This window comes from Schistocerca piceifrons, chromosome 8 (genome assembly GCF_021461385.2).
Source record: "Schistocerca piceifrons isolate TAMUIC-IGC-003096 chromosome 8, iqSchPice1.1, whole genome shotgun sequence".
In the NCBI taxonomy this organism is placed as follows: Eukaryota; Metazoa; Arthropoda; class Insecta; order Orthoptera; family Acrididae; genus Schistocerca; species Schistocerca piceifrons.
The window spans coordinates 155776661-155800995 of NC_060145.1; the positions used below are offsets into that span (position 1 = coordinate 155776661).

The following is a 24335-nucleotide window of genomic DNA, read 5'->3' on the forward strand; positions in this document are numbered from 1 at the left end:
AATGAACATCAGAGACGGCGGCTCCTTTATAGCCCGGGTTCAGGCCACTGCGCCTGCGCTGGGAGCGCAAGTGTTGCCCCCTGCGAAGCAAACAATTGCAGCGCCGCCGGCGGTGGAAACTGGCGAAAGTGATAAATCGCAGATTAAAATGTGGCGGGTCGAAAACCAGACCGTCGTGGTTTTAATCAGATAAAATAGGCTTCCGTATCTTGCTTGAAGGAAAACCTCTATCCTTGTTAATAATATCATCGGATAATCGTATTTCGATGGATTCCTTGAGTACACAATCCCAGGAGCCGCCGTTTCTGATGTTCATTCGGTTCCGGCAACTGAAGATGGCGGCCAGATGGATCGCTGAAATATCGTGTATTGAAGACGATTATGTCCGTCAGCATACCTGTGAAGAACATAATCATATAACACACCGGGAAAATCTACGGGATTACACCAGAAACCTCTACGGGGTGGAGATGATCATTCTTGTTGAGAAGTTTGATAAATTTCGCAAGAAGAAAGGGAAGTTGCTGAGTTCACTTGTACTTTTATTGAGATACCGTGATGAAGGTATTGTTCTAAAAGTTGCTAAATTTTCTCACTTTATTGATAGTATAATGGCAAAAAGGATCAAGAAACATGCTAGTGTGACGTTAGTACGGGAGAGAATTCGTTTCACATGTCAACAGTTTGATCTGATATCCAAAGCATTGTATTTCTTGCATTTAGAACTTTATTCTCGTCTGTTTCCCGCATCCTGGAAGTGGGTTGATGAAGATTCGTGGGCCTATTCGGATTCTAGGCAGAAGAACACTATTAAGATACAATCTTCGAAATTTCTTCGACTTCGCCAACAACCATCCACATCCGATGACATTACTAGTCTTCGGACTGTTATTAATTTAACTGACAAGTAACTGGATGATGCTACTTTGTCGGTTTTGGAGAAAGGTATGAACTTTCTTCCTACACCAGGGAACCTGCCTACTATTGATTTTATTAGCGCTGTTGAGCAGGCCGTTGTTCGCTTTCCTGAAGATGTGTCACAGGAAATTAGACAGGAAGTTTCTCATCATCTTCGTCGTGCACCGCCACCGCAGAGTAACATTTCTTCCAGTGAAAGGATGGCCATTCGGTCATTAAGGGAAGATAATGATCTTTTAGATCTTCCTGCTGGTAAAGGTAGTGCCACTGTTCTCTAACATGGAAATAAAGAGTTTCCGGATCCATGTCCACTTAATGTATTTTCTTCCGCTACATGTGAGGAATGTCTACTGAAAGTCTGACCATATCATTTTATTACACTTTGTATGTTCTGTTCCGGTATGATAGTTTGCTTACTACATCATATTTCATTAACAGTAGTCAGGTCGCGTTGTTTTCAATTCATGGTTCAAATGTCATACAAAATGGAGTATTTTTAGCGAATCGGTACGAGAGTCACATCTTGCTACGCACTCACGGGTTAAATAAATAACGTGATAGCAGCTTTTCACACTTACCCAGTATATCTGACTGCGGCAACCACTTGGACACTTTTAAGTTCTCTGGCTTCCCCGGGAGGTCTTCGGTTTCCCACTTCCACAGAACTCTCTGCTTGAGCTGGGAGAAGGCTGTCAGAAAAGCCGCCCGCTTCTCGTCAGGCATTTGAGAGCTTTTGATGTTGGACCCCAGGCTGAACAATATTGCACCATCCGTTGCACTATCAAGAAATTCTTGTAAATTCTGAAAATTAAACGTTATTTACTTCAGTTGTTTTGTTATATAATATCTAGAGTGTAAGCGTTTAGTCATTCAGTAACAGCTATGGTTTAATTATTTTGTAATTAGTTACATGCATACCACATGGCATTGTCTTAAGGGAACCAATAAGTGAAAATTCGTCGTAATACGGATTTTTTTTTAAAATTGTGTTAAGTTATACTCCAGTTCTCCCTGAACGAGAATGTGTATGATTATTGTATGTTTGACTTACAGGAAAGAGAGAGCATTTTCTAAACTACGGTACTCTCCCTTCTGTCACTTAAGCTGTTTTTCTCCCGGGTGCAGCATACTATCTCTGCCTTCACTCTATTTATTGTTTGACAACTGCTCTTAAAGTTGTCACCGTAGTGCTACACAAGAGTGGGTAAGAGTTGAACACCAAATAAGCGTTCTGTTTATGTTTTACTCATCGTAATGGTTTGAATGAAATGCTTGATTTCTAGAAGTAATCTTATTGTGTTTATACTCGTGTTTTATCTCTATAGATCGAAAATATGCGAAGTATAATATGCAAAAACAGTAACATTTTAGAAGAAATGAGAAAAACTGTTTGGACAATCTTCTTTCACAGAACTGCTAAAAATGACAAACTCTGACATTCTCGTTGTCCAAAGGAGCCTGAGATACAGTGCAAGTATCAGACAATTGGTACAACTGGCGATGTACAGTACATGGACACAATCACCTTTTATCAATGTCAATAGCAAAGTGTTATAAAACCTATCTCTTGGGACGTAGCTAGCTAAATGTTACTTGCTAAATGCATCTATGCGTAAATTCAAAATTTCAATGAAAGCTTCACTAAACTTGCGTGAAATACTTTTCTAAAACAATATTTGTGGGCTTCGAAACCCTAAAAACTGGTGTCATGGATGCAGAGTTGTTTCTAAATGACGGGTCGGGCAGTAGGCTGAAACTCTTCAGTAATATCGGCATCGAACATGGAGAGAAAGTAAAGAAAGCACTTCTGTCAATTGACCTGCTGAAGGTCAGCTCCCTACGCATGAACAAAGATGTCAGAATTCAAAGAGGGCCTGCAGTCATAAGCTAGAGGATGCAGTAAACCGCAACGATGACAGCTATGGATCTAGTGAGCTACAACGTTTTATGTAGGTTGAACATATCGTCTCAAAAAGTTAAACGTATTTTTCTAAAAGTAAGAAATTTTTAGCTTTATGTACATTTTTTCCTGAAGTTACTACGTCTCCTTTAGTGAAACGTGGTACAGATATTTATTACACCACTTTCATTGAATTGTACTATAATTACAGCAATACAGTGGCACGTATGACAAAAATTTCAATGTAATTTCTTTTTAAATGCCGATGTTAAGGTCACTTACTTTTCTGTGAATTTCTGCTGTAATAATGATTCTACTATCGTGTAAGTAATATACTTTGAGGAAGATGTGACAGCTTACGTCCTTTCTAATTTGCTTTGATTTGAATAAGCAGTTTTTGAGAAATGTACTAACGATGGTACTGTCAACCATAGAAAATACACTCACGGCGGGGTTCCCTTAAATAGGAGAAGTGTGCAACTAATTCGGAACAAAGCAGAATGTCATACGATTAGAATATTACAAGAAACAACTTTAGCTGACCATCTCGTTTATCTAGCAACACTTCTAACATGTACCGAAAGTCACCAAAAACCAAATCTTGGACAAAATCTTGTGTTTTCGGCAAATTATATGCTCAGAAGATTTGCTGAGAAAAGAAACGTCTTATCGAGACTTCTCGTAAACTGTTCATCCTTGTATTGGAAGACATATTCAGATCAACAGACTGGATTAACAGAGGAACAAAAATCAGTGGCTCATATCTAAATCAGTGGCTCACATCTGAACCATCTGCTCTTTGCCGATGATATTCTGCTCGTAAGTGAATATTTGAAAGGACTACAGAATACAATACTAGAACTAAATCTTACCTCCGCAGAGACTGGATTGGAATTGAACAACAGTAAAACAAAAATTCTGTGCCCAAAAAAGTAACCACTTTTAGTAGGAAACCAGTGTATGAAAGCTGTTGATGAATACATCTGCCTTGGACGCAAGATTAAACTGTGGAGAAACAATCAATACAGAAATTCGTCGCGAAACAGGGACTCGACAGCATTATGGAAGATTCATCCAGATAAACAAGTATTCCCAAATAACTTGAATGCTAATGTTTGTACCATGTCCGTATTGTCAGTTATAACCAACGCTCTGGAAACTGTGATTCCGATAAATGGAAGAGCTCGTAAACCAAACCGCACACAACACGCTACAGAGCGCCAGATAGTAGGAATCAGCCTCAGGGATAGGATTCTGTCAAAGGACATTAGAGGAAGAACAGAAGTAATACATGTACTACAGAGAATTACAGGACTGACGTAACAGTGGGTCGGACACATATCTCAGAAAGGTCACAGCAGGTGGACCGCTATAAATATCCACTGGAAACCATGGCACCGCAAGACATTCACTGAAAGACTCCAGAAGAGATGGCTTGATGACGTGCAGTTGGTGGCAGGAACACGGTGGTATTAGATGGCGCAAAATCGAAGACAATGGAAACATATGGAGGAGCCCTATATCCAGCAGTGGACTGAAATCTGCCAAAAAATGCTTATGGTTTTTAGACTGCAGTCTTCATTGGTGTCAGCTAAACACACACGTATGTTGCGTTCAAACAATCACTATCATTACCGACAATTCAAGTTAACACGGACGAAGATTAAATGGTAATTTACTGTTTTGAAAAACGACCACCCCTCTATGAAATTTCATCACAGCAGAGATTGATGCTAGAGAGAAAATATGACAGTGCACTTTGCAGAAAATATCCGTTTGTACGCCTTTCTAAAAGAGGGAAATGAATGAACGAGAATCAAAACACGTCACCCTACGGACACATATTTCTGAATAATGTAATATATAATTAGTCCCTTTTGGTGTAACGAATGATCAGCACATTAAAAAGATAGCGACACATAGTAATAATGACGTCATGGAACCAAGTAAGGAGTTTTATGTTTAGAACAGCGAAGACAACGATTGGATGGGTGACAAAAGAAGTAAACAGCGGGGAGAAATGGCTTAGAGTACTTTTGCTAATCTTAATTGACTTTTCAAAACGAACATTCAAATGTAAATTACCGAAAAGAAAAAAAATAATTGTGTATGTTACCAGCCCGGCTTATGGCAATGATATGTGGATTTTCAATAAGAAAGCGATTCACAAACCAAGGAATAATGAGGAAGTAATGAAAGGGTGCGTTTTGAGATTTGTTATGAAAAGAAAAAAAAAAACGGCTCGTTCAACAGACTTGTCTGGATCACGTAATTACGTTTGCAAGGAAAATCCAAATGGAGCTGGAGCGAACATGTTGCGAGTGGAATCGGTAGTAGACAGACTGTGGGACTTTTTTGTTTATTTTCTAGAGACATGAAAAGCCTGAGATGGTAGACGATGTTAGAAATCATGCACTGATAGTATAATTGTACAGAGTCCAGTCACATTAATGTGACAACCGCATATGTTTGACGTCATCGTACAGTAACAACCCACGAACGGCAGGAGACAGTGGAAGGCGTATAAAGGGTGTCGAGGAGACGCAGGGAACAGTGCAGTCACTGTTGTAAATCGGAAACAGAGAAATTTATCTTACGTCCAAGAGGCGATGGATTCCGGACCAACTGTGGAGGCATTTCTGAAACGGATCATGGCTTCATGCACATGGTTAAACCATCCCTTGCACGACAGAGTGGCGCTTTCCAGCACCGGCGCCGACGCAATTGCGGTGAACCACAGGCCGTAGATGTCAGTGGTTGCAGAGATTGATACGGGCGAGTAGACGTGCAACTGTTGGGCAACTAATAGCCCAGACGAAACAAGGAGCGAGTAACAGTGCCACCTTAATGACCGTTTAACGAATGTTGGTATGCATGGGCCTTCATAGCAGGCGCCTGTTTCATGCACTCATGCTGACTGCTATTTATCAGTGACGAAGGCTGAAATTTGCACTTCCAATATAGCAACTGGACTTCCACTGAGTGGCGACATGTGGAATTTTCAGATGTACCACGTCTTATGCTCCTTCAGCGTGAAACGTCCGAGAGGAAACACCCTGCAACAAGTGTCGAAAGGGTGCAGGCCGGAGATGGAAGCGTTATGGTTTGGGGAATGTTTTCATGGCATTCCGTGGGACGATCTTGTCATTCTGCAAGACACATTGGATCGAAACAAATATGTATCTATCATTATGGACCATGTCCACCCGCACACGCATTTTGTTTTCCGCCGGCACAGTGGCATCTACGGTAGGACAGTGCAATATGTCACCCGGCTTGCAGTGCACGCGTGTGGATTCAAGAGCACCAGAATGAGTTTAGCGCACTCCCCTGCTCACCAAACCGCCCGAATGTAAACTCCATCGCGAATCTGTGGGACCATCTCGAGCCTGTTGTTCGTGCCATGGACCCTCAACCGAGAAACATAGCGCAGCCGACCAAGGCGCTGAAGTCGGCGTGGCGTAACATCCGCTTCACTCTCTTCCTGCATGTCTTATAGGAGTCCGAGCGGCAGAAGGTGGTTATTCAGGCTTTTTACAGGTGGTCATATTAAAGTGGACTGGACAGTGCGTATCACTTAAGATGCAATACATGGAAGATTCTAGAGGAGGCCTTTGTCCTCCGATTGATGTCGTATAACTGATGATGATTATAATCCAGTTTCAATGTTATAAAAGCTGCATATTCTGTTATTCGTATACAGATGTGTGTAATTTTTCTGCATCCATATCGTTTTCCATGGATTTATTTCGTGATTGTTATATCAGCAGTTAAGGTTTTTGAGATTAACGTTAATCAGTTATCTTGCTTTATAAAGACGAGCGTTCAGACTTTGATTCATAACTTAGAATACGTATTGTTGTTATTAGTATTGTTATTGTTACTATTATTATTATTATTATTGTCATTATTGTTATAATTTGCTTATGGTCCATGCTGTGCCGTTATATTCATTTTCCTTATTTTCCATGCGGCTCTCATTCTCTCTGTGTGAGCTGTTTTTCGTTTTTAAGCACTTAGTTCTACTACTCAACTGTTGACTGTACGCATTATTGTCTACTAGTTCCCAAACTTATATCTGTGCCCACTTGAGGTCTTCTTTAGCTTGCTACATACATGATGTATTCTTTAATTTTCCTACATATGTCACAACATTGTGTGTAAGACTCATTTTTGGGCGTCTTTGACTATGCCCATAAAATTTTAATACTTGTTTTGTAATGTCTGCTACCAGGTTTGATAACTTATCTTTTGTTTTACGGGATTCCAGTCTGTATCTGTCCCCCGTTTCTTCTGGGCCAAAAGCTTTCCTCGTAAGCCTTCGTTTATCTTTCAGGGTGTTTTAGATATCGCCATTTCTGTCGAGAATTAAAGTTTTGCTCACGTACTGAGTTTCAGATCTGATGTATACTCTTTGTTATCCGTGTGTATGCTTATATCGATTCTAGCCGCGCGTTGAACTTCTCTGGTTCATGTTAGTTAGTGAGGGCTTTCTTCGTTTCCTACAGGGGCGCAGCCTTGCAGCTCTTTAAGGCGCACACTTGCACATGCGACCGTCTGCTGTATGTTGTCTCGCTGGCTGTTCCTCATGTTAACAGGGGTCGCTCGATGAACACGGAGCTCGATCGCCGTGTTGTGGTTGGCGATCGCTCCTCGTGAAGAGCGTACCTACGCCGTTTGAAGAACCGCTGCTTCCCTCTATCTTCGTGCAAGTTGGGTCTCCTTAGTCAGCACAGTTCGCATTTCTGCTGCCATAATTTCTTATTTCTCCCAGGTGTCACATTGAAATAAATCGTTGGAATCTTTCTTGCGTGTGATTGTTGTATGCGGTTCCGAAAACCCCTGTGCCTTTACTAATCCCTCGTCACTGGAATTTGGTTTGGGTTCTCACCTGTGGCTTTAAATAGCTTTCGCTAGTGACCGTTATTTTGGTCTGTGTTTCTGATATGGACCACCTTCCCCGGTAATCGAAACACGCCCTCGTCATTCTTAAGACAGCTGTAAAAGAGCTCATATTTTGCTCAATTCCAGTTGCATCATTACCCGTCTAAGTGTAAATTTTGATTCTTTAAATTTGTATGTGTATCTGAATGTGTATGTGTTGAAACTGTTACAAAACATTCGTCTCTCCAATTATTGTCCGTTAACTTTAAAGCACTCGTGGGTCTCTTGCCTTATGTTTACTCTGCCTTCGTCAAACACTCGTTTGAAATCTGTAACGTATTTCCTAGAGTCTGAGTTGAAGTGAGCTAGTGTGTGATGCCTGGTCTGTGCTGTGCTGTACTTTGGCGCCGATCGCTGTGGCCAAGCGGTTCTAGGCGCTTCAGTCCGGAACCGCACTGGTGCTACGGTCGCAGTTTCGAATCCTGCCTCGGGCATGGATGTGTGTGATGTCCATAGGTTCGTTAGGTTCAAGTAGTTCTAAGTCTAGGGGACTGATGACCTCAGATTATAAGTCCCATAGTGCTTAGAGCCATTTGAACCATTTACTTTGGCTTAAGCATTCATTTTCAGCTTCTTGTAATTCTGTTTCAAAACTTTTAAATAGTGTATCTGTTGTCAGTTCCTTTTGGAATTACCATGTTAAGCATATAATTCCTTACTGAATAGAGAAGTGAAAGGATTGCTCGAATTAAATGTTCCGGCATTTTAAAATTTTCCTGAAATGCTTTTCAATTGGTGGTTGTTACAAAATATTATTGCGAATAGTGTTTTGAATGCCACTGGGGCAAGCTCTTAATTGTTGTGACATTTGAGCTGTGCTAAAAACTGAAATTATAAGAAAGATATAAAATGTTTGTTTGGTGCAAGCAACGCTGTAGAACTACCAGATTCAGGCTTCCTATCCTTTCACTTTGTGTGTGTAGACATCCACTTATTATGTAGGTGTCACGAATTCTGCTGTACACTGTTTTGAGTATCCGAAATTTCTGTACTACCTTTTGTAGCCCCATTAGTTCTCTGGTCTCACTGACATACTTATAGCCCCTAACCCTTTTGAATCCACGTGATTCATGTTTAACTTAGATATTTTAAGTAAGAAATTTTAATTTTATCTGAAAGTAGTTCGTCGTTGTTATGAATCAATTGAAATTCAGACGTGAAACGGTTTTTCATTGGGTCTAGCAAAGCTATAAGTTGTTTGGCGATATACTACGTTTGGCTTGACACAACACTTCTGTGAAAAACTTGCTACTTGTCGACAGTAATTGACACGTTCTTCAGAAAGTTTGTGCTTACGCCCAAACCTCCAGATGTCAGACACTCAGATAGGTACCAAACGTTGTACGTCGATAGAGTATCAACCAAATCACCGATTTAGTTCATACTATGTGCTGTTGTCCAGCAGAACGGGTGTAAACGGGAATTAAAAGTAACACCACAACTACGGAGCACAAGAAAACCATAACTGTGAGCAGTTAACACCTATAGCTTCCGTGGGGAAGTTGGAAGAGCCTTAGATCGTCCTGAGTTCAAATACGATTGATGACAAGATTTTACTGTATTATGCGCGATAGTGTTATATGAGTCTATTAATACTTCCGCACGTGTGAAGCAGTTGTTCCTTTATTCTACTGTTACGTCTGTTTATGTTTAGTCTACGAAATTACAAATGTACTAGTTCCTTCATTACGAGTCGCGCCTGTTCTGTCGCACATGTCCGACAGAAAACCACACCTATCTATACAAATGTACTCTACAGATTTGCTACTTTCAACTAACGAAGCGAAATATGAAGATAGTAATTGTTCCCGAAAGAACAGATACCATTGATGACCGTGCAGTTTCTCTATAATAAATGATAATTAACCAAAACACTCAGCTACCGACAGGTGTTGTTGATATACCTCAGTGGGGACTGCTGAAAATGTGTGAGTCGACCGGGACTCGAACCCGGGGTCTCCTGCTTACACGGCAGACGCTCTATCCATCTGAGCCACCGAGGACACAGATGAACAGGGTGGCTGCAGGGACTCGAACCCGGGATCTCCTGCATACATGGCAGACGCTGTATCCATCTGAACCACCAGGGACACAGATCAATAGCGCGACTGTACGGACTTATCCCTTGCACGCTTTCCGTGAGACCCACATTCCCAACTGCCCACAATCTACATTCGTAATGTTCCTAATAGATAGATTGAGGTATATCAACAAGACCTGTCGGCAGCTGAGGGTTTCGATTAATTATCATTTATTCTAGAGAAGCTGCACGGTCGTCAGTGGTATCTGTTCTTTCGGGAACAGTTACTATCTTCTTATATAGTTAAAGGCTACCCGGCCATTGACCTTCATCTGTACGAATGCGCACAGACTGCCCGAACTCTTACGGGAATCGTCACCTTAGTTGGCGCGAGTAATGAGTGGATGGGAAAATATCTATTAGGAACATTACGAATGTAGATTGTGGACAGTTGGGAATGTGGGTCTCACGGGAAGCGTGCAAGGGATAAGTCCCTGCAGTCGCGCTATTCATCTGTGTCCTCGGTGGCTCAGATAGATAGAGCGTCTGCCATGTAAGCAGGAGATCCCGGGTTCGAGTCCCGGTCGGGACACACATTTTCAGCTGTCCCCATTGAGGTATATCAACAACACCTGCCGGCAGCTGAGGATTTCGAATAATTATCATTTAACGAAGCGAAAGCAGACTGGAAAAAGGTCATTGCTACAAACTCCGAGAAGTCCTTTTACATGTCCGGAAAATGTTCTCCCATATAACAATTTCACGCGTAAAATAAAGTCGACTTTGGGATTTGAACACAGAACCTCTGGTACGATGACTTCTTGTACTAACCACCCACACGAAGTCATCGTACCAGAGGTTCTGTTCCACACGAAACCTACAACACAATCATTCACAGATACGCTTTCCCCGTATGCTTAGTTCTGATGTTACTTTTAATTACCGTTTCAGCATGTTCTATTGGACGACAGCACAAAGCACGAACTAAACCGGTGTTTTGGTTGACACTCTATCGGCATACAGCGTTTGGTATCGATCTGAGTGTCTGGCATCTGGAGGTTTCGCTGTTAGTACCGCCATTGTTCTTAAATCGTTGTGCAAATTTAATTAATCGAAACATAGCTCTGGTGACTGTTTAGGAGAAAGCTCTTCCTCTAAAGTAATGACTTACCTCCACAGAGCGCTGTGTAACGCATGCCTCGACAGCAGCGTACCTGGTTGACGAGAGCGACGTGGCCAGAAAAGAGCAAATGGCCGGCGGGAGTCCTGCGTCGCAGTCACTTGGAAAGCTGTGTCTCCCCGTTGCGGCAGCCTACGCTGAAGCCCTCGTCTTTAGAAAAGAAGTACTTTTCTGAAAAACAGGGCCTCAACGTCTGGCTCAGATGTGGTGTAGCGATTCTCCGCTTTGCAAGGTAGCCATTTACAGTCTGGGCTACTGTGCGTGACCGGCATACTGCGCTCGTAATGGCTTTTGCATGATCCGGAGGGCACTGGCAACTATAAATGAGCGACTAATGTTGGGAACTGAACCAGTTATGTCACGAATGACGAAACAGAGTCAGTCTTCTGGTTAAGTTTTCGATTCGTCAAAGCTATCCTATATATTAGACGACTAACCTTACAGAAACCTTATAAGCAGTACGACAGTTGATGATTTCGTACAGTGGTGGTTCGCTTTTCGTAGATATCGGATGATGACCACAAAATATTCTCTTCCTCTCCACAGTTTACATACGTCATCATGCAAACGCAATTTTTTCAGTGGAACCCGAGATCTGCGTAATAGCTCGAAACTAGTAATTATTTGCCAAAAAAAAAAATGCAATCTATGATGGTGAGACAAGGAGAACTTGCACTGTTTCAGTTCGATCCCTGTACCTATCACACATCATTATGTCAACGTTCATTACAACTACGACGTATGTGGCAGGCCAGTCGACAACACAGTTTTGTAGGGCAAGCCACTAACCAGTGGTTCGTGGTGCCACGAAGGTCCCCGCCAGGGAAACTTCACATACCTGGTTCCCAACAGACTCTGAGCGAACATTTTGACTGTACGGAACGGTGAAATTGTGTAGCAGGAGATAACAGTGATACTATTCAATGACATTTCGAGCGAACTGCCGGTTGCCAGTAACTCGCTGTCACAAGTTTTCGACGCAGAGTCTTCTGGCCCTTTTCACGTTTGTAGCGACGAAAATATACTGAACTTTCTTATTTTAAGGCTCCGCTGGAGCAAGCGTTCCGTAACTAAATGTTACTGCGCATGCGTTGCTTGGATGTTCGTTCTTCTGCAGAAACTCTGTGCGCTGCTCCGAACTCAAGAGGAGGAGGCGGGGGAATGAGAGATCCGTGTTTAACGTCCCTTCGACAACGAAGTCGTTAGAGTCGGAGCACAAGTTCGGATTGGGGTATGATGGAGAAGGAAATCGGCCATCCACTTTCCAAGGAAGTATCCCGGCATTTTCCTTAAACGATTTAGTGAAGTCACGGAGAACCTAAATCAGGATGACCGGACGCGAGTTTGAACCGTCTTCCTCCCAAATGCATGCCCGAACTTCCCATCCCCGTGGTGAAAGTTCGTCTCATCGCTATTAGATCGAACGTCTTTAGACGGTAAAATTACAGAATGGCAATGGCGCTGACTTCACAGGGCACAAAGCTTTTATATTACAGGATTCCGCACAGTATTTAACTTAAAACCTCCGCCACTATTTATAAGGGCCTCAGACAACCGTATTTCCATTGATTCACCGATAATAAAGTATGACCCGCCATTTTTGTTTCATTGTACATCATCATATGACCATCAGAAATACGATTTTCGTTGATATTGGGTTGCTGAGGTGGAGGTGGTGACTAAGCCGCTGGTGCTCCACGATGCACTACTCAACAGTGAGAATGGTTTCCCCTACTATGATTTCCCAAACTCACATGGAATTTTATGAGCACCCGCCTTCTGCAGGCCTAAGTGTTCTTCGACCTATCCCAGAAGCGCCGAGATTTGTGACGAACGACTAAAGATCACTTTTACCTTACGTTTTTATTTTAGTCTGTCCGTTTACATGGAAAGTTTACCTACGATTTAGCAGAAATGTTTCTGCAAAAATATACGAAGTACTCAGAAAACTATGCGAGAAAATATCGTGGCAGGAAGTTACTGGCTTCCGACCGTCTGAAATTTCGAAGAACACCGTATACCCCGTGAAAGTTTTAAATTACTCAACAGTTATCTCGCTTTATAAACTCGTAAAAAAACAGTCTAGGACACGCTTTTAATTTTACTGTAAGTACATGTTTCGGCTGAAATAGATCATCGTCAATTCTCAAGCCGAAACCTGTGTTAACTGAAAAACTTGATTTAGATTGCTGAGTATCTCTTGGGTTGTATATTCGTGGTCTACGTCTCATTTTCGTTTCTTACGTATCGTCCTGAACCATGTTAGGCACCTTCAAAAGTGCTGCTGGTTCCGCTGAATCTTGCCGACTGACGTTGCGGATGGCCCAGTGTGGCATAAGCACTGTCGAACAGGGTCATGATAGAAATTTACACGTGATCGACAGAGATAATCCTCGTCCGAGATAAAACTTCATTATCGACCTCTCGTCTGCCAAAGATAAAACTTGAGTCTGTCAAAAATAAAACTTATTTATAGAGTCTGTAGAGCTACTGTCCATACACCATTACGTTTCATGAATTTCTCTATTCTGTCGTCATTGTAGATATCATTTTGATTTCAGAAAACTTTACTTCATGACTTTTTAACTGAAGTGCATAACCTGCTATGACTGGTTTTTCTACTTCTCCTTGTGGGAAAAGACTTTTGTTTTCTTCAGACGTATAGTAACGTTCCTCTTTGTAGCTGCAGTCGAGACAGTTATGCTACATGCTGACACAGTAGGGAGGAGGAGGAGGAGGAGATTAGTGTTTAACGTCCCGTCGACAACGAGGTCATTAGAGACGGAGCGCAAGCTCGGGTGAGGGAAGGAAATCGGCCGTGCCCTTTCAAAGGAACCATCCCGGCATTTGCCTGAATCGATTTAGGGAAATCACGGAAAACCTAAATCAGGATGGCTGGAGACTGGATTGAACCGTCGTCCTCCCGAATGCGAGTCCAGTGTGCTAACCACAGCGCCACCTCGCTCGGTAAAGGGTCTTAATAGAGGAACAGACATATACAGGGTGTTACAAAGAGGTACGGCCAAACTTTCAGGAAACATTCCTCACACACAAATAAAGAAAAGATGTTATGTGAACATGTGTCCGGAAATGCTTAATTTCCATGTTATAGTTCATTTTAGTTTCGTCAGTATGTACTGTACTCGCGACTGGGGAAGACCTAGAACGACGAGGACACCTGCAATGGACGAAGCAATTCTTCGTGCAGTTGACGATAACCCTAATGTCAGCGTCAGAGAAGTTGCTGCTGTACAAGGTAACGTTGACCACGTCACTGTATGGAGAGTGCTACGGGAGAACCAGTTGTTTCCGTACCATGTACAGCGTGTGCAGGCACTATCAGCAACCGATTGGCCTCCACGGCTACACTTCTGCGAATGGTTCATCCAACAATGTGTCAATCCTCATTTCGGTGCAAATGTTCTCTTTACGGATGAGGCTTCATTCCAACGCGATCAAATTGTAAATTTTCACAATCAACATGTGTGGGCTGACGATAATCCGCACGAAATTGTGCATTTACGTCATCAACACAGATTTTCTGTGAACGTTTGGGCAGGCATTGTTGGTGATGTCTTGATTGGGCCCCATGTTCTTCCACCTACGCTCAATGGAGCACATTATCATGATTTCATACGGGATACTCTACCTGTGCTGCTAGAACATGTGCCTTTACAAGTACGACACAACATGTGGTTCATGCACGATGGAGCTCCTGCACATTTCAGTCGAAGTGTTCGTACGCTTCTCAACAACAGATTCGGTGACCTATGGATTGGTAGAGGCGGACCAATTCCATGGCCTCCACGCTCTCCTGACCTCAACCCTCTTGACTTTCATTTATGGGGGCATTTGAAAGCTCTTGTCTATTAAACTCCGGTACCAAATGTAGAGACTCTTCGTGCTCGTATTGTGGACGGCTGTGACACAATACGCCATTCTCCAGGGCTGCATCAGTGCATCAGGGATTCCATGCGACGGAGGGTTGATGCATGTATCCTCGCTAACGGAGGACATTTTGAACATTTCCTGTAACAAAGTGTCTGAAGTCACGCTGATACGTTCTGTTGCTGTGTGTTTCCATTCCATGATCAATGTGATTTGAAGAGAAGTAATAGAATGAGCTCTAACATGGAAAGTAAGCGTTTCCGGACACATGTCAACATAACATATTTTCTTTCTTTGTGTGTGAGGAATGTTTCCTGAAAGTTTGGCCGTACCTTTTTGTAACACCCTGTAGAGGGACAGACAGGCAGACAGACAACGTGATCTTTAACCAAACGAGGTACTGTCAGGCACCCCTTATTTGCAGATAAGAGCGCATTTAATTTTATTTCCAGTTTTGCTGTTTCATATACATGAAGCGAATGTTTCAGCCCTGCAGTACGTACTGAGTAAGGAGAGAGCGGTAGATTTCCATGCAGGCTAGCAGAGGCGCTTGGCGATCTGGCACTTTTCAAGCCAGTAGGACGAGGTATCGATACATAAATCGCTCGTTACGCCAGCCCAGCAAAGAGATACATAGGGAAAGTACAATCATTCTAGAGCGAACCAAGTACTTGTTATTAATAAATATTTGCTAACAAAAGTTATCTTCTGGCACTCAGACATTATAAGGCGTCAATGGATTGTAAATACTGTATTTCAGCAACTTTATAATGCCAGGAAACTTTGATATTAATAAATAAATCAATAACTTTGGCATAACCGAAGATGTACGAACTATACCGACTGTACGCGCAAGTTACAGATTGTGTGCCATAGTCTGCAGTCGTCGATAGGATGCCTTTCGATCTAGTCATGCGGCAGACCACGCTCTCGTACTGTTAACAGTTAGCTTATAAACAATGTGAACGAGTTCACTTTACGGTGCTTCCTAAATAAACACACCACAATGGCGTCCTGTGTAAAAATTATCTGCTCAAAAAAACTTCGTGTCTGTTCTTTACGTAAACCATAGGCAGTAACATTACACATTCAGAAACCGACGGTGCTGCTACGGCTCTGCAAGCAAACACAAAACCACGAGAGCATCTCCATATAACAGATAGCAAGAATTTTTAGGCGGCGACACACTAAGTCAATTCAACAACGAACTGGCTTAATTATTGCAAAACTCGGGTGGGAAAGCGTGGCCAGTGATGCAGTATGTCCCTTGTACTACCATCTATCGACTTTCCGGCTACAGTGAAACATCTCTGGAGGTGTAATAAGAGTGGGCGGCTCTTGCAGTACGGAATCTTAAGCATAAAAGTTTTAAATGTTTACGTGAAGTAAAGCCAGCAATGAGTAAAAGTCATTTACGTCTCAACGGAAAGAGAAGACTGAAACTGTTAGGCAAAAGAGAGTCTCCCGACGTGGACGTTTCCACCTCATCGTGCAGTAAAGTCGCTTCGACGACGGTGGAAAGTGGGAACAGTGCGCAACGTGTGCCGCTCACGTGCAGCAGCCCTGCCACAGTGCATCAGACGGGACATTACGACGTGCTGGTACGTACCTGTGGTAGGGTGCGAGGTGAACAGACGTGCATGCCTCCGATCTCGATGACGTTGGGCGCCAGCGGGCGCGGGAAGTGCAGACTGGGATGGCTGTTGAGGAAGAGCAGCGAGGTGTTCCTCTCGATGTCCAGTACGCTGGGCAGCGAGGGGCCGGCCACGTGTCTGCGCACCAGGGCGTCCTGCCGGGGCGCGTAGTACAGCCGGCGGACGAGCCGAGCGTACGTCGCGAAGGCGGCGTTGTGCAGCCGCTGCCAGAAGGGCATGCGGTCCGTGTAGGACAGGAAGGGCTCGGCGACGTAGGACAGCGGGTACGGGCTGCCCATCATGTCGCTCATCCACACGGTGCCCACCAGCGTCGAGATGGCGATCACGGGAGCCCGGAACTTGTGCGCCAGCGCCATCAGGCAGTCGTTGAAGAACGTCTCGATGATGATGACGTCGAACTCGCGGTCGGATTCGAAGAGCTGCTGTACGTTTTCCTGTTGTAGGAAAACTTCGCACGACGAGATTCCGTAGTTGAACAGTCTCAGGAGCCAAACGAAATCGCTCCTCTGGCCTAGGCTGAATAGGTCACTGGTGCCTAGAAGAGAAGTGAGCAGGTACCATATTAAAAAACTAGAAACCCGCCTCGATTGCGTAAAAGCACCTAGTGTTAACCTAGGTTTCCTCGTAGATAACTACACCTTCTTAAGAAAAACAAAACCCACAAGTACCTAAGAAGACCTTCGTCAATGATTAAACGAACACACTATACATTTATAAATGAATAAAAGGGAAAACACAAACAGTACATGTGTACAAAGTCTAAACCACTACTTAACTTAATGGTGTAACCTCCACCTCACACCGCCCTATGTTCGATGGGCCATGACCCGCCATAAAATATGGTTAACCTAGGTTAACACTAGGTGCTTTTTACGCAATCGAGGCGGGTTTCTAGTTTTTTAATATGTTAACTAACGATTGCTGACGCGCTGCGATGTTGAATGTTCTTGAGTAGGTACCACATTCAGTTTTTGTCAACTCAGTATATGAATGGGGTATACACCCAATCCCAAGTTCTATAAAGCTTTTCTCATGACCAGTTTGTACTGGGTGTTATCATATTTGATAGGGAAAACTAAACGAAATTTGTGACTGGATAGATGGTTCTTTGCCAGGACGCAGCATGTTATCCTGAATGAAGCGTTATCGACAGACGTACCGGTAACATCTGGTGTGACACTGGGAAGCGTGTTGGTAACCTCGCTGTTCATATTGAACGTTAATGACCTTGAAGACAATATTATTAGTAACCTAAGACTTTTCACAAATGACACAGTTATCTATAACGAAGCACGGACTGAAAAAGGTGCACAGATATTCGGTCAGATCTTGATATCAAGGTGGCGCATAGCAAGGCAGCTTGTTTTATATGTTCAAAAAATGAAATTTGTATATTCCACAAAATTAAAAAAAAACTAAGTATATCGATGATATGTTACCAGTGAGTCACTCATAAAAATACCTGCGTTTTTCTTGAATGAAATTTCGGCCATTTGACTGTAAGTTAGTACTCACTTATTTCATATAATCATGACTTCACCCCCTGCGGGTCCAGGGGTTAAAGTAGGCCTGTCGTAAGAGGCGACTAAAAGGAGTCTCACACTTTTCGGCCCTTGATTTCACGTCCAATTCTATGGTTTTACTTGCCACTGTCAAGCGGTGCAAGCATAGATGAGGTTGTGGTTCCTTCTACAAAGTCAAATATTATACAGTCTCTCATTGGGAGAAACGTGTTCGTCGCCTGGGTGCCTATGTTCAGACATAAATATGTAGATATGAAGAATGATATGTAGAATGTTAATAACATTTGTTCTGTTTAGAAAGATTTTATGTGATACCTGAAATGAAAGAGTTTAAGAGACTTTACAGGTCTCACAGATGAATTTAAAGTAGACTGAGGCGCTAGTGAGTATTTAGAGCGAGGAGGGAGACGCGCCAGCGTAATCAACGCAGTTGTGTGAACCGGTATACCAAGGTGGCTTAGTGGCTAACGTACCTGCCTAGTAAGCAGGAGACCCAGGTTCAAATCCCGGCCTTGGTACAAACTTTCATTCGCCGGGTGATCAAAAAGTGAGTATAAATTTGAAAACTGAATAAATCACGGAATAATGTAGATAGAGAGGTACAAATTGACACACATGCCTGGAAGGACATTCTCGCCACAGCTGCATTTGTCAACGGACCTTTACCCGTTCCAATGCACTTCCCATGGCGATAGGATCGTAACGCTGAACTAGCACATTCCACATTCTGATAATACAGCTTCACTAAAAGTGCCTTTTCAGGTAACGTCAACATGCTGCGACTGCTGGCGCATCTGATTCTCTCTGTCATTACAGCTCCTTTTATACACGATTGTCATGCTCAGTCACTGACGTTTTGCTGTCCAGCGCCATCTGTCGGACATTATGTGAACTTTGGTTTTTTTTTGTTCTAATAAAACCCCATGTCTGCAGGCATGTGTGTCAGTTTTTACCTCTCTATCTACATTATTCCGTGGTTTATTCAGTTTTCAAATTTATACTGACTTTTTGATCACCCAGTATATATGTAAGGTGGCTTAGTGGCTAACGTACCTGCCTAGTAAACAGGGCCGGCCGAAGTGGCCGTGCGGTTAAAGGCGCTGCAGTCTGGAACCGCAAGACCGCTACGGTCGCAGGTTCGAATCCTGCCTCGGGCATGGATGTTTGTGATGTCCTTAGGTTAGTTAGGTTTAACTAGTTCTAAGTTCTAGGGGACTAATGACCTCAGCAGTTGAGTCCCATAGTGCTCAGAGCCATTTGAACCATAGTAAACAGGAGACCCAGGTTCAATCAACCTTGTTATAAAAAAGCGGCGAATGAAAATTCGTGCCAAGGCCGGTCATTGAACCTGGGTCTCCTGTTTACTAGGCAGGTACGTTAGCCACTAAAACGAAAATCTGTACCAAGGCCGGGAATTAAACCTGGGTCTCCTGCTTACGATATAGGTGCATCAGCCATTAATCCACCTTGGCACAGCGGTTCGCTCAACTGCTCGGATTACCACGGCACGCCTCCCTCCTCGATCCAAATTCTTATTGGCGCCTCAGTCTACTTTAAATTCATCTGTGTGAGACCTGTAAAATCTCTGGAATTATGTCACTCGGTTTATCACAAAAAAATTACTTGCAGCTGTTGGAAATTTTAACTGTTTTGAAATTGAAATTTAGAAAGCTTTAAAATTCTTAATAATTAGTAGTTTTGGTGAACCTCATGTATGTCGAAGAACGTTCTGGTCCGGGTGTGTACTCACCACCGAGTAGGTGCATGGTGTCTGGGACGATGAGCTCCGTCCAGTTGCGTCGGGGCCTGCCAGTGGGGTAGGGCGTCAGCACGGTGAGCTGGTGGCCTCTGTCGTGCAGCGCCTCCAGGAGGCTGCGACAGACGATCCAGTGGCTGCGCATCGGCACTGGGAACACGGACAGCACGCGAGCGTTCTCCCGTGGCTGTGGCAGGCACGCCAGCGACGCGACCACGACGAGCACCACGCTCAACAGCCCCATCTGTGTCTACGGAGGGAAAACACGGGAATAACGTTACTCTTGCATCATACCACTAACATATTTGTTTCCGTAGCCTGAAACAGCAGAACTATGGAACAGCAAACCTACTATCTCACGCTTTGTAAACTGCTGAGTGCCCATATCGCTGACATCGATTTGCAGAAGGATTTCCGAACATATACTGTGTTCCACATTACGAAGCAGCTTGTAATAAACGAGCTATCGACACATAACCTGCACGAGTGCAGAAAATATCGTTCTTGTGAAAGGCAATTGACTCTGTATTCACACGAAGTAGTTAGTGCTATCGACAAGGGATCTGAAAGCGATCCCGTATTTCTACATTTCAACAAGTGGCTTCTAATAAAAATATCATTTCAGTCGTGAGAATCGATTGATTATGTCCTGGCAGGAATGTCACAGTTCAGAGTGATCGACACTAAGTTATGAGGTCACCCCGAACTGATATCCCGATTTTATCTGAGAAGCCCTCTTAGATTGTTTACACATGATGGTGTCGTTTAGCGTCTAGTAGAGTCATTAGAAGATCAAAATGAACTGCAAAATTATTTAGGCATGTTATCTGTGTGGTGCTTATAGTGGTAATTCACCTTAAACAATTGAAAGTACGAGGTCCTCCAAATGAGTACTAAACAAATCTATTAAACTTCTCTTACAGGCGAATCCTACAGATTTAAAAGTTCTCAGTTATTGACATCCGCGTCGCTCATACAGCACAACGGTACGTCGACGTTATTCTACTGCCCGTTTTGTTTCCCTTCACGGCAAGCCATCCTGGGCTTAAATTTCAACAAGTCAGTGCCCACCCGCACACAGCACGAGTTTCAATTGCTTGCATTCGTGCCTGCCAAACCCTATCTTGGCCAGCGAAGTCGCCGGATCTCTCCCCAATTGAGAACGTTTGGAGCATTATGGGCAGTGTCTTCAATTCAGCTCGGGACTCTGACGATCTAACGCAGAAATTAGACAGAATTCCGCACTGACAATCAATGGCAAGACGAATAACTGCTTGCATAATAGCCAGACGTGAACCAAGGTTTTATTGATGTGTTCAATTTGAGAATCTCTTTGTCTTAAATAAATCATACAATTATTCCGAAACTGTAATCATTTGTTTGTCTGTAGAGGTACATCACATCCACCGATTTCGGTCCATTCTAGTAATTCCTTCGTGGTGCGTCGTTTTATTTTGTCCTTTTCTTTCTTTCCTTAGAGTGTATTTTGTCCAATTCTTGTTGAACTATCAGTTAAAATAATGCATGTCGAAAGATGTATCTTGGAAGAAAGAAAGACGATGTAGTTCTGTTGACACCTTAATGGATAAAATTAGAGAACCTGTATTCGAGAAGATCGTTCGTCGTACGTATATCGCTCGTAGGAGTCAAGAGAATAAACAACAGTTTGGTTTTCCTCCTTGCTGTGACATTATTCTATCGCTTGCGCGTTGTCCCGCGGTTACGCAGTGTCGGACATGGTTAATCGGATTGGGCATCTTAAGTTTAAGGGGTGGCCGGATGCCGTTCCTGCCGCCACCCCGTACCCCCCAGGACGGAATTAGTGCACCCCAACTGTCTGTGTCGAGTGTAAATCGTGAAAGAATGGGAATGTGTTTCAAATGTCTGCGACGTGTGTAACTGACGCGGAACGTGGGGACCAGCCCTGTATTCACCTATCGGGATGTGGAAAACTGCCTAAAACCACATCCAGGCTGGCCAGGACACCGGCCGCAGGGCGGATTCGATCCGGGGCCGGCGCGCCTACCCGAGTCCAGGAAGCAGCGCGTTAGCGAGCTCGGCTAACCTGGCGAGTTCCTCCTCGCTGTGACATATATGTCTGCAATCATAGTACAGCTAGAGTGGAAAACGGAATCGTCTTTTTATAAATTTGTAGCTGTGACACACAGTATTACAAACCTTATAATGAAATTACGAGAGATTAAGGGACGTTCGGGCCTAAAGTTTTGTTTTCCCTTGCTCACTATAATGGGATAGGAAAGAAAATCAGTAATATTAGTACAGTTAAACATCATCTTGCCCACCCCTGGCCATCTACCGTTCAGTGGCATGCGGAGATATACACTACTGTTTGTAGAAGTTACAATAGGCAGGAGGAGTCACTCCAAAATCTAAGGATGAGCAGGTTCACAATTAAGTCATTGAGGCTGCAAGGGAATGGCTTGTACGTCGCCCCAACAGCGTCCTCTTTTGTATGATCGTACAGGTTAGTACCACGCCACGCTCATTCGGTGCAGAATATTTAAACGATATGGAAACGCGCAAGTGAATGCCGATAAGTGTCGTCGACATCAAGGTATTATCGGCGTCTGTGATTTCGGACAGGACAGAATGACTTGCATAGAAAAGCATTTTTACTTGTCAGCGGATGAAAATATTAAATTTATTTTTGACCAGTTTCGGTTATTTCAACCATCATCAACTGGAAGAAATATTACAAGATCCGTTGGTTTAAAAGTGCTTATTTCTCGTAGAATACACTTACGTATACCAAATGTAACAACGGCAAATCGTGGAACGCGTGGAATCTTCCAGTTAGTGATGGCTGAAATGTACCAGGTCAAGAAAAAACGTCATACATGCAGCCGATGGCAAATAAAAATGTTTTTCTATAAATATCGTACAGCTGCAGCTCGTTACGTTCACAAATTTTTAATGTATGATTTGGTATCCTCAAACTATCACTTTGCGGCTCGCTTGGGGCACGTTGCTACGACTGCGATGCTAGAGTGGAAATAGTGGACTGAAGTAGGTCGTACCCAGCAGGTAGCATGTATTGGCTCACACATTGTAACCACAGTGCGGGATGCCGCCATCTTGTCTGCATGACTGTAACCAGCAGAACAGCTTTGTCCGCAGTGTCGGCTCGACTATCGAGCACTGTATCAGCAGTAGACATGTCTTCATCGTCAGTCCATGCCGTGTATTGAGGGCACGACTGGTATAGTGCAAGGAATTGCATCCGCTTCTGTTGACCAAAAACTACCAACGCCTCAGACTGCAAGGGGCACACTAAGGCCATCACTGGCAACCTGAGTGAAGAAATATAGTACCTTTTCATGAGTCCAACTTGTCCCACAGTGGTGGTCGCGTACGTGTTGGATGAAATAGTGGTGAATTCAACCTGGAGGACATCTTTGTTGAGTCCCTTAGCCAACAGACGTCAAGTGTGCGGTTTGGAATCTCGTTGGCTGTGACATGAAGTCTCTTCTCACATACTGAGGGCAATTTGGGCCACAAATGATGCACTAGGATGGTTACAGAACCCGAGCCACTGCCTCTCCACATGCTATTTTTCAGCAGAACAATGCCCAGTCACAAGCAGCGTAAAATAGGCAAGCCTTATTCGAAGGCCGGAGCGATGAGGTTGTACACTATTTACAGAAAGCGCCATGTCGAAAGAAAACCTGTGGGGTAGTCTGTGAGACAAAACCGATGCGCATTGCAAAGTTACCTAACGTTTTTCTCTTGGGTAGTTTCTCTCTACACAGCAGCCTACCAGAGCAAACCAGTTGCGTCATTACCACTGCCTCAGTGGGCTGAACGTTCGTGTAAGATGTCGCCCATCGAACATCTCTGGGTTTTGATGTCAGCAATTTGTTCCGTCTGATCTTCCAGCAAACGCTGTCGATACTTGGTGGGCGTGCTTATAAACCGCGTTGAAGTGCATTCTCCATCTGTATGTCCTGGCCCTCTTTCATTCAATGCCATATATAGAGGCTCTGCAGAATATGGTGGCTTCACAGCGTGGTTACACTGCAGTTCTGCACTTTTAATCAGTTGTGTGTTGTTATGTCCCTAATCTGTGAAATAAACTGTAATCGTATTTCTTCTTCTTCGTGCAACAGTGATGCAGAAAGTACAAGCCTGCCTTTTTAATGACTCTGTAATGGATTGCTAGAACCGGGAAGATCGGAAGTAGGTGATTGCAATGCAAGTGCGTCCGCAGCAGGTGCACGATCTGTTACGTAATGTTTGCGTCGTGATACGAAATGCTCTCAAGCTTGTGAACTATCGCAGGCCTCCGCAGAGATAAGCCCTGACGTGTAGCGAACAGCTGGCAGCTGCTTTTTCCACACAGGTCATTGCCCCGATAAGCAACTGTGTCACAGTAGATATCTGTTCGCGCCTGTTTGTCATGTAGCTGCGGTGGAAAACCGCGCTAAAGAGGCTCGAATCAAAATACAACATCTGCCACAGCGGCCGAGTGGTTCTAGGCGCTTCAGTCCGGAACCGCGCTGCTGCTACGGTCGCAGGTTCGAATCCTGCATC

At 43.7% G+C, this 24335-nt stretch overlaps 1 protein-coding gene and 2 non-coding genes across 3 annotated transcripts in view; 2 read left to right on the forward strand and 1 right to left on the reverse strand.

Moving 5' to 3' along the window:
• Window positions 1-24335, reverse strand: part of LOC124712149 (UDP-glycosyltransferase UGT5-like) — a 60946-nt gene that overhangs the window by 8510 nt on the left and 28101 nt on the right. Inside the window, exons 2-5 of the mRNA XM_047242446.1 lie at window positions 19779-20034; window positions 16460-17040; window positions 10954-11094; window positions 1497-1719 (exon numbers count right to left, since the gene is read on the reverse strand). Of these exons, the coding sequence (XP_047098402.1) occupies window positions 1497-1719; window positions 10954-11094; window positions 16460-17040; window positions 19779-20028 (1195 nt within the window). The 5' untranslated portion in view covers window positions 20029-20034. The remainder of the gene's footprint in view (window positions 1-1496; window positions 1720-10953; window positions 11095-16459; window positions 17041-19778; window positions 20035-24335) is intronic.
• On the forward strand, window positions 10300-10374 carry Trnat-ugu. The gene has a single exon. It is a non-coding gene; the product is annotated as a tRNA-Thr (tRNA).
• Window positions 18475-18546, forward strand: Trnat-agu. The gene has a single exon. It is a non-coding gene; the product is annotated as a tRNA-Thr (tRNA).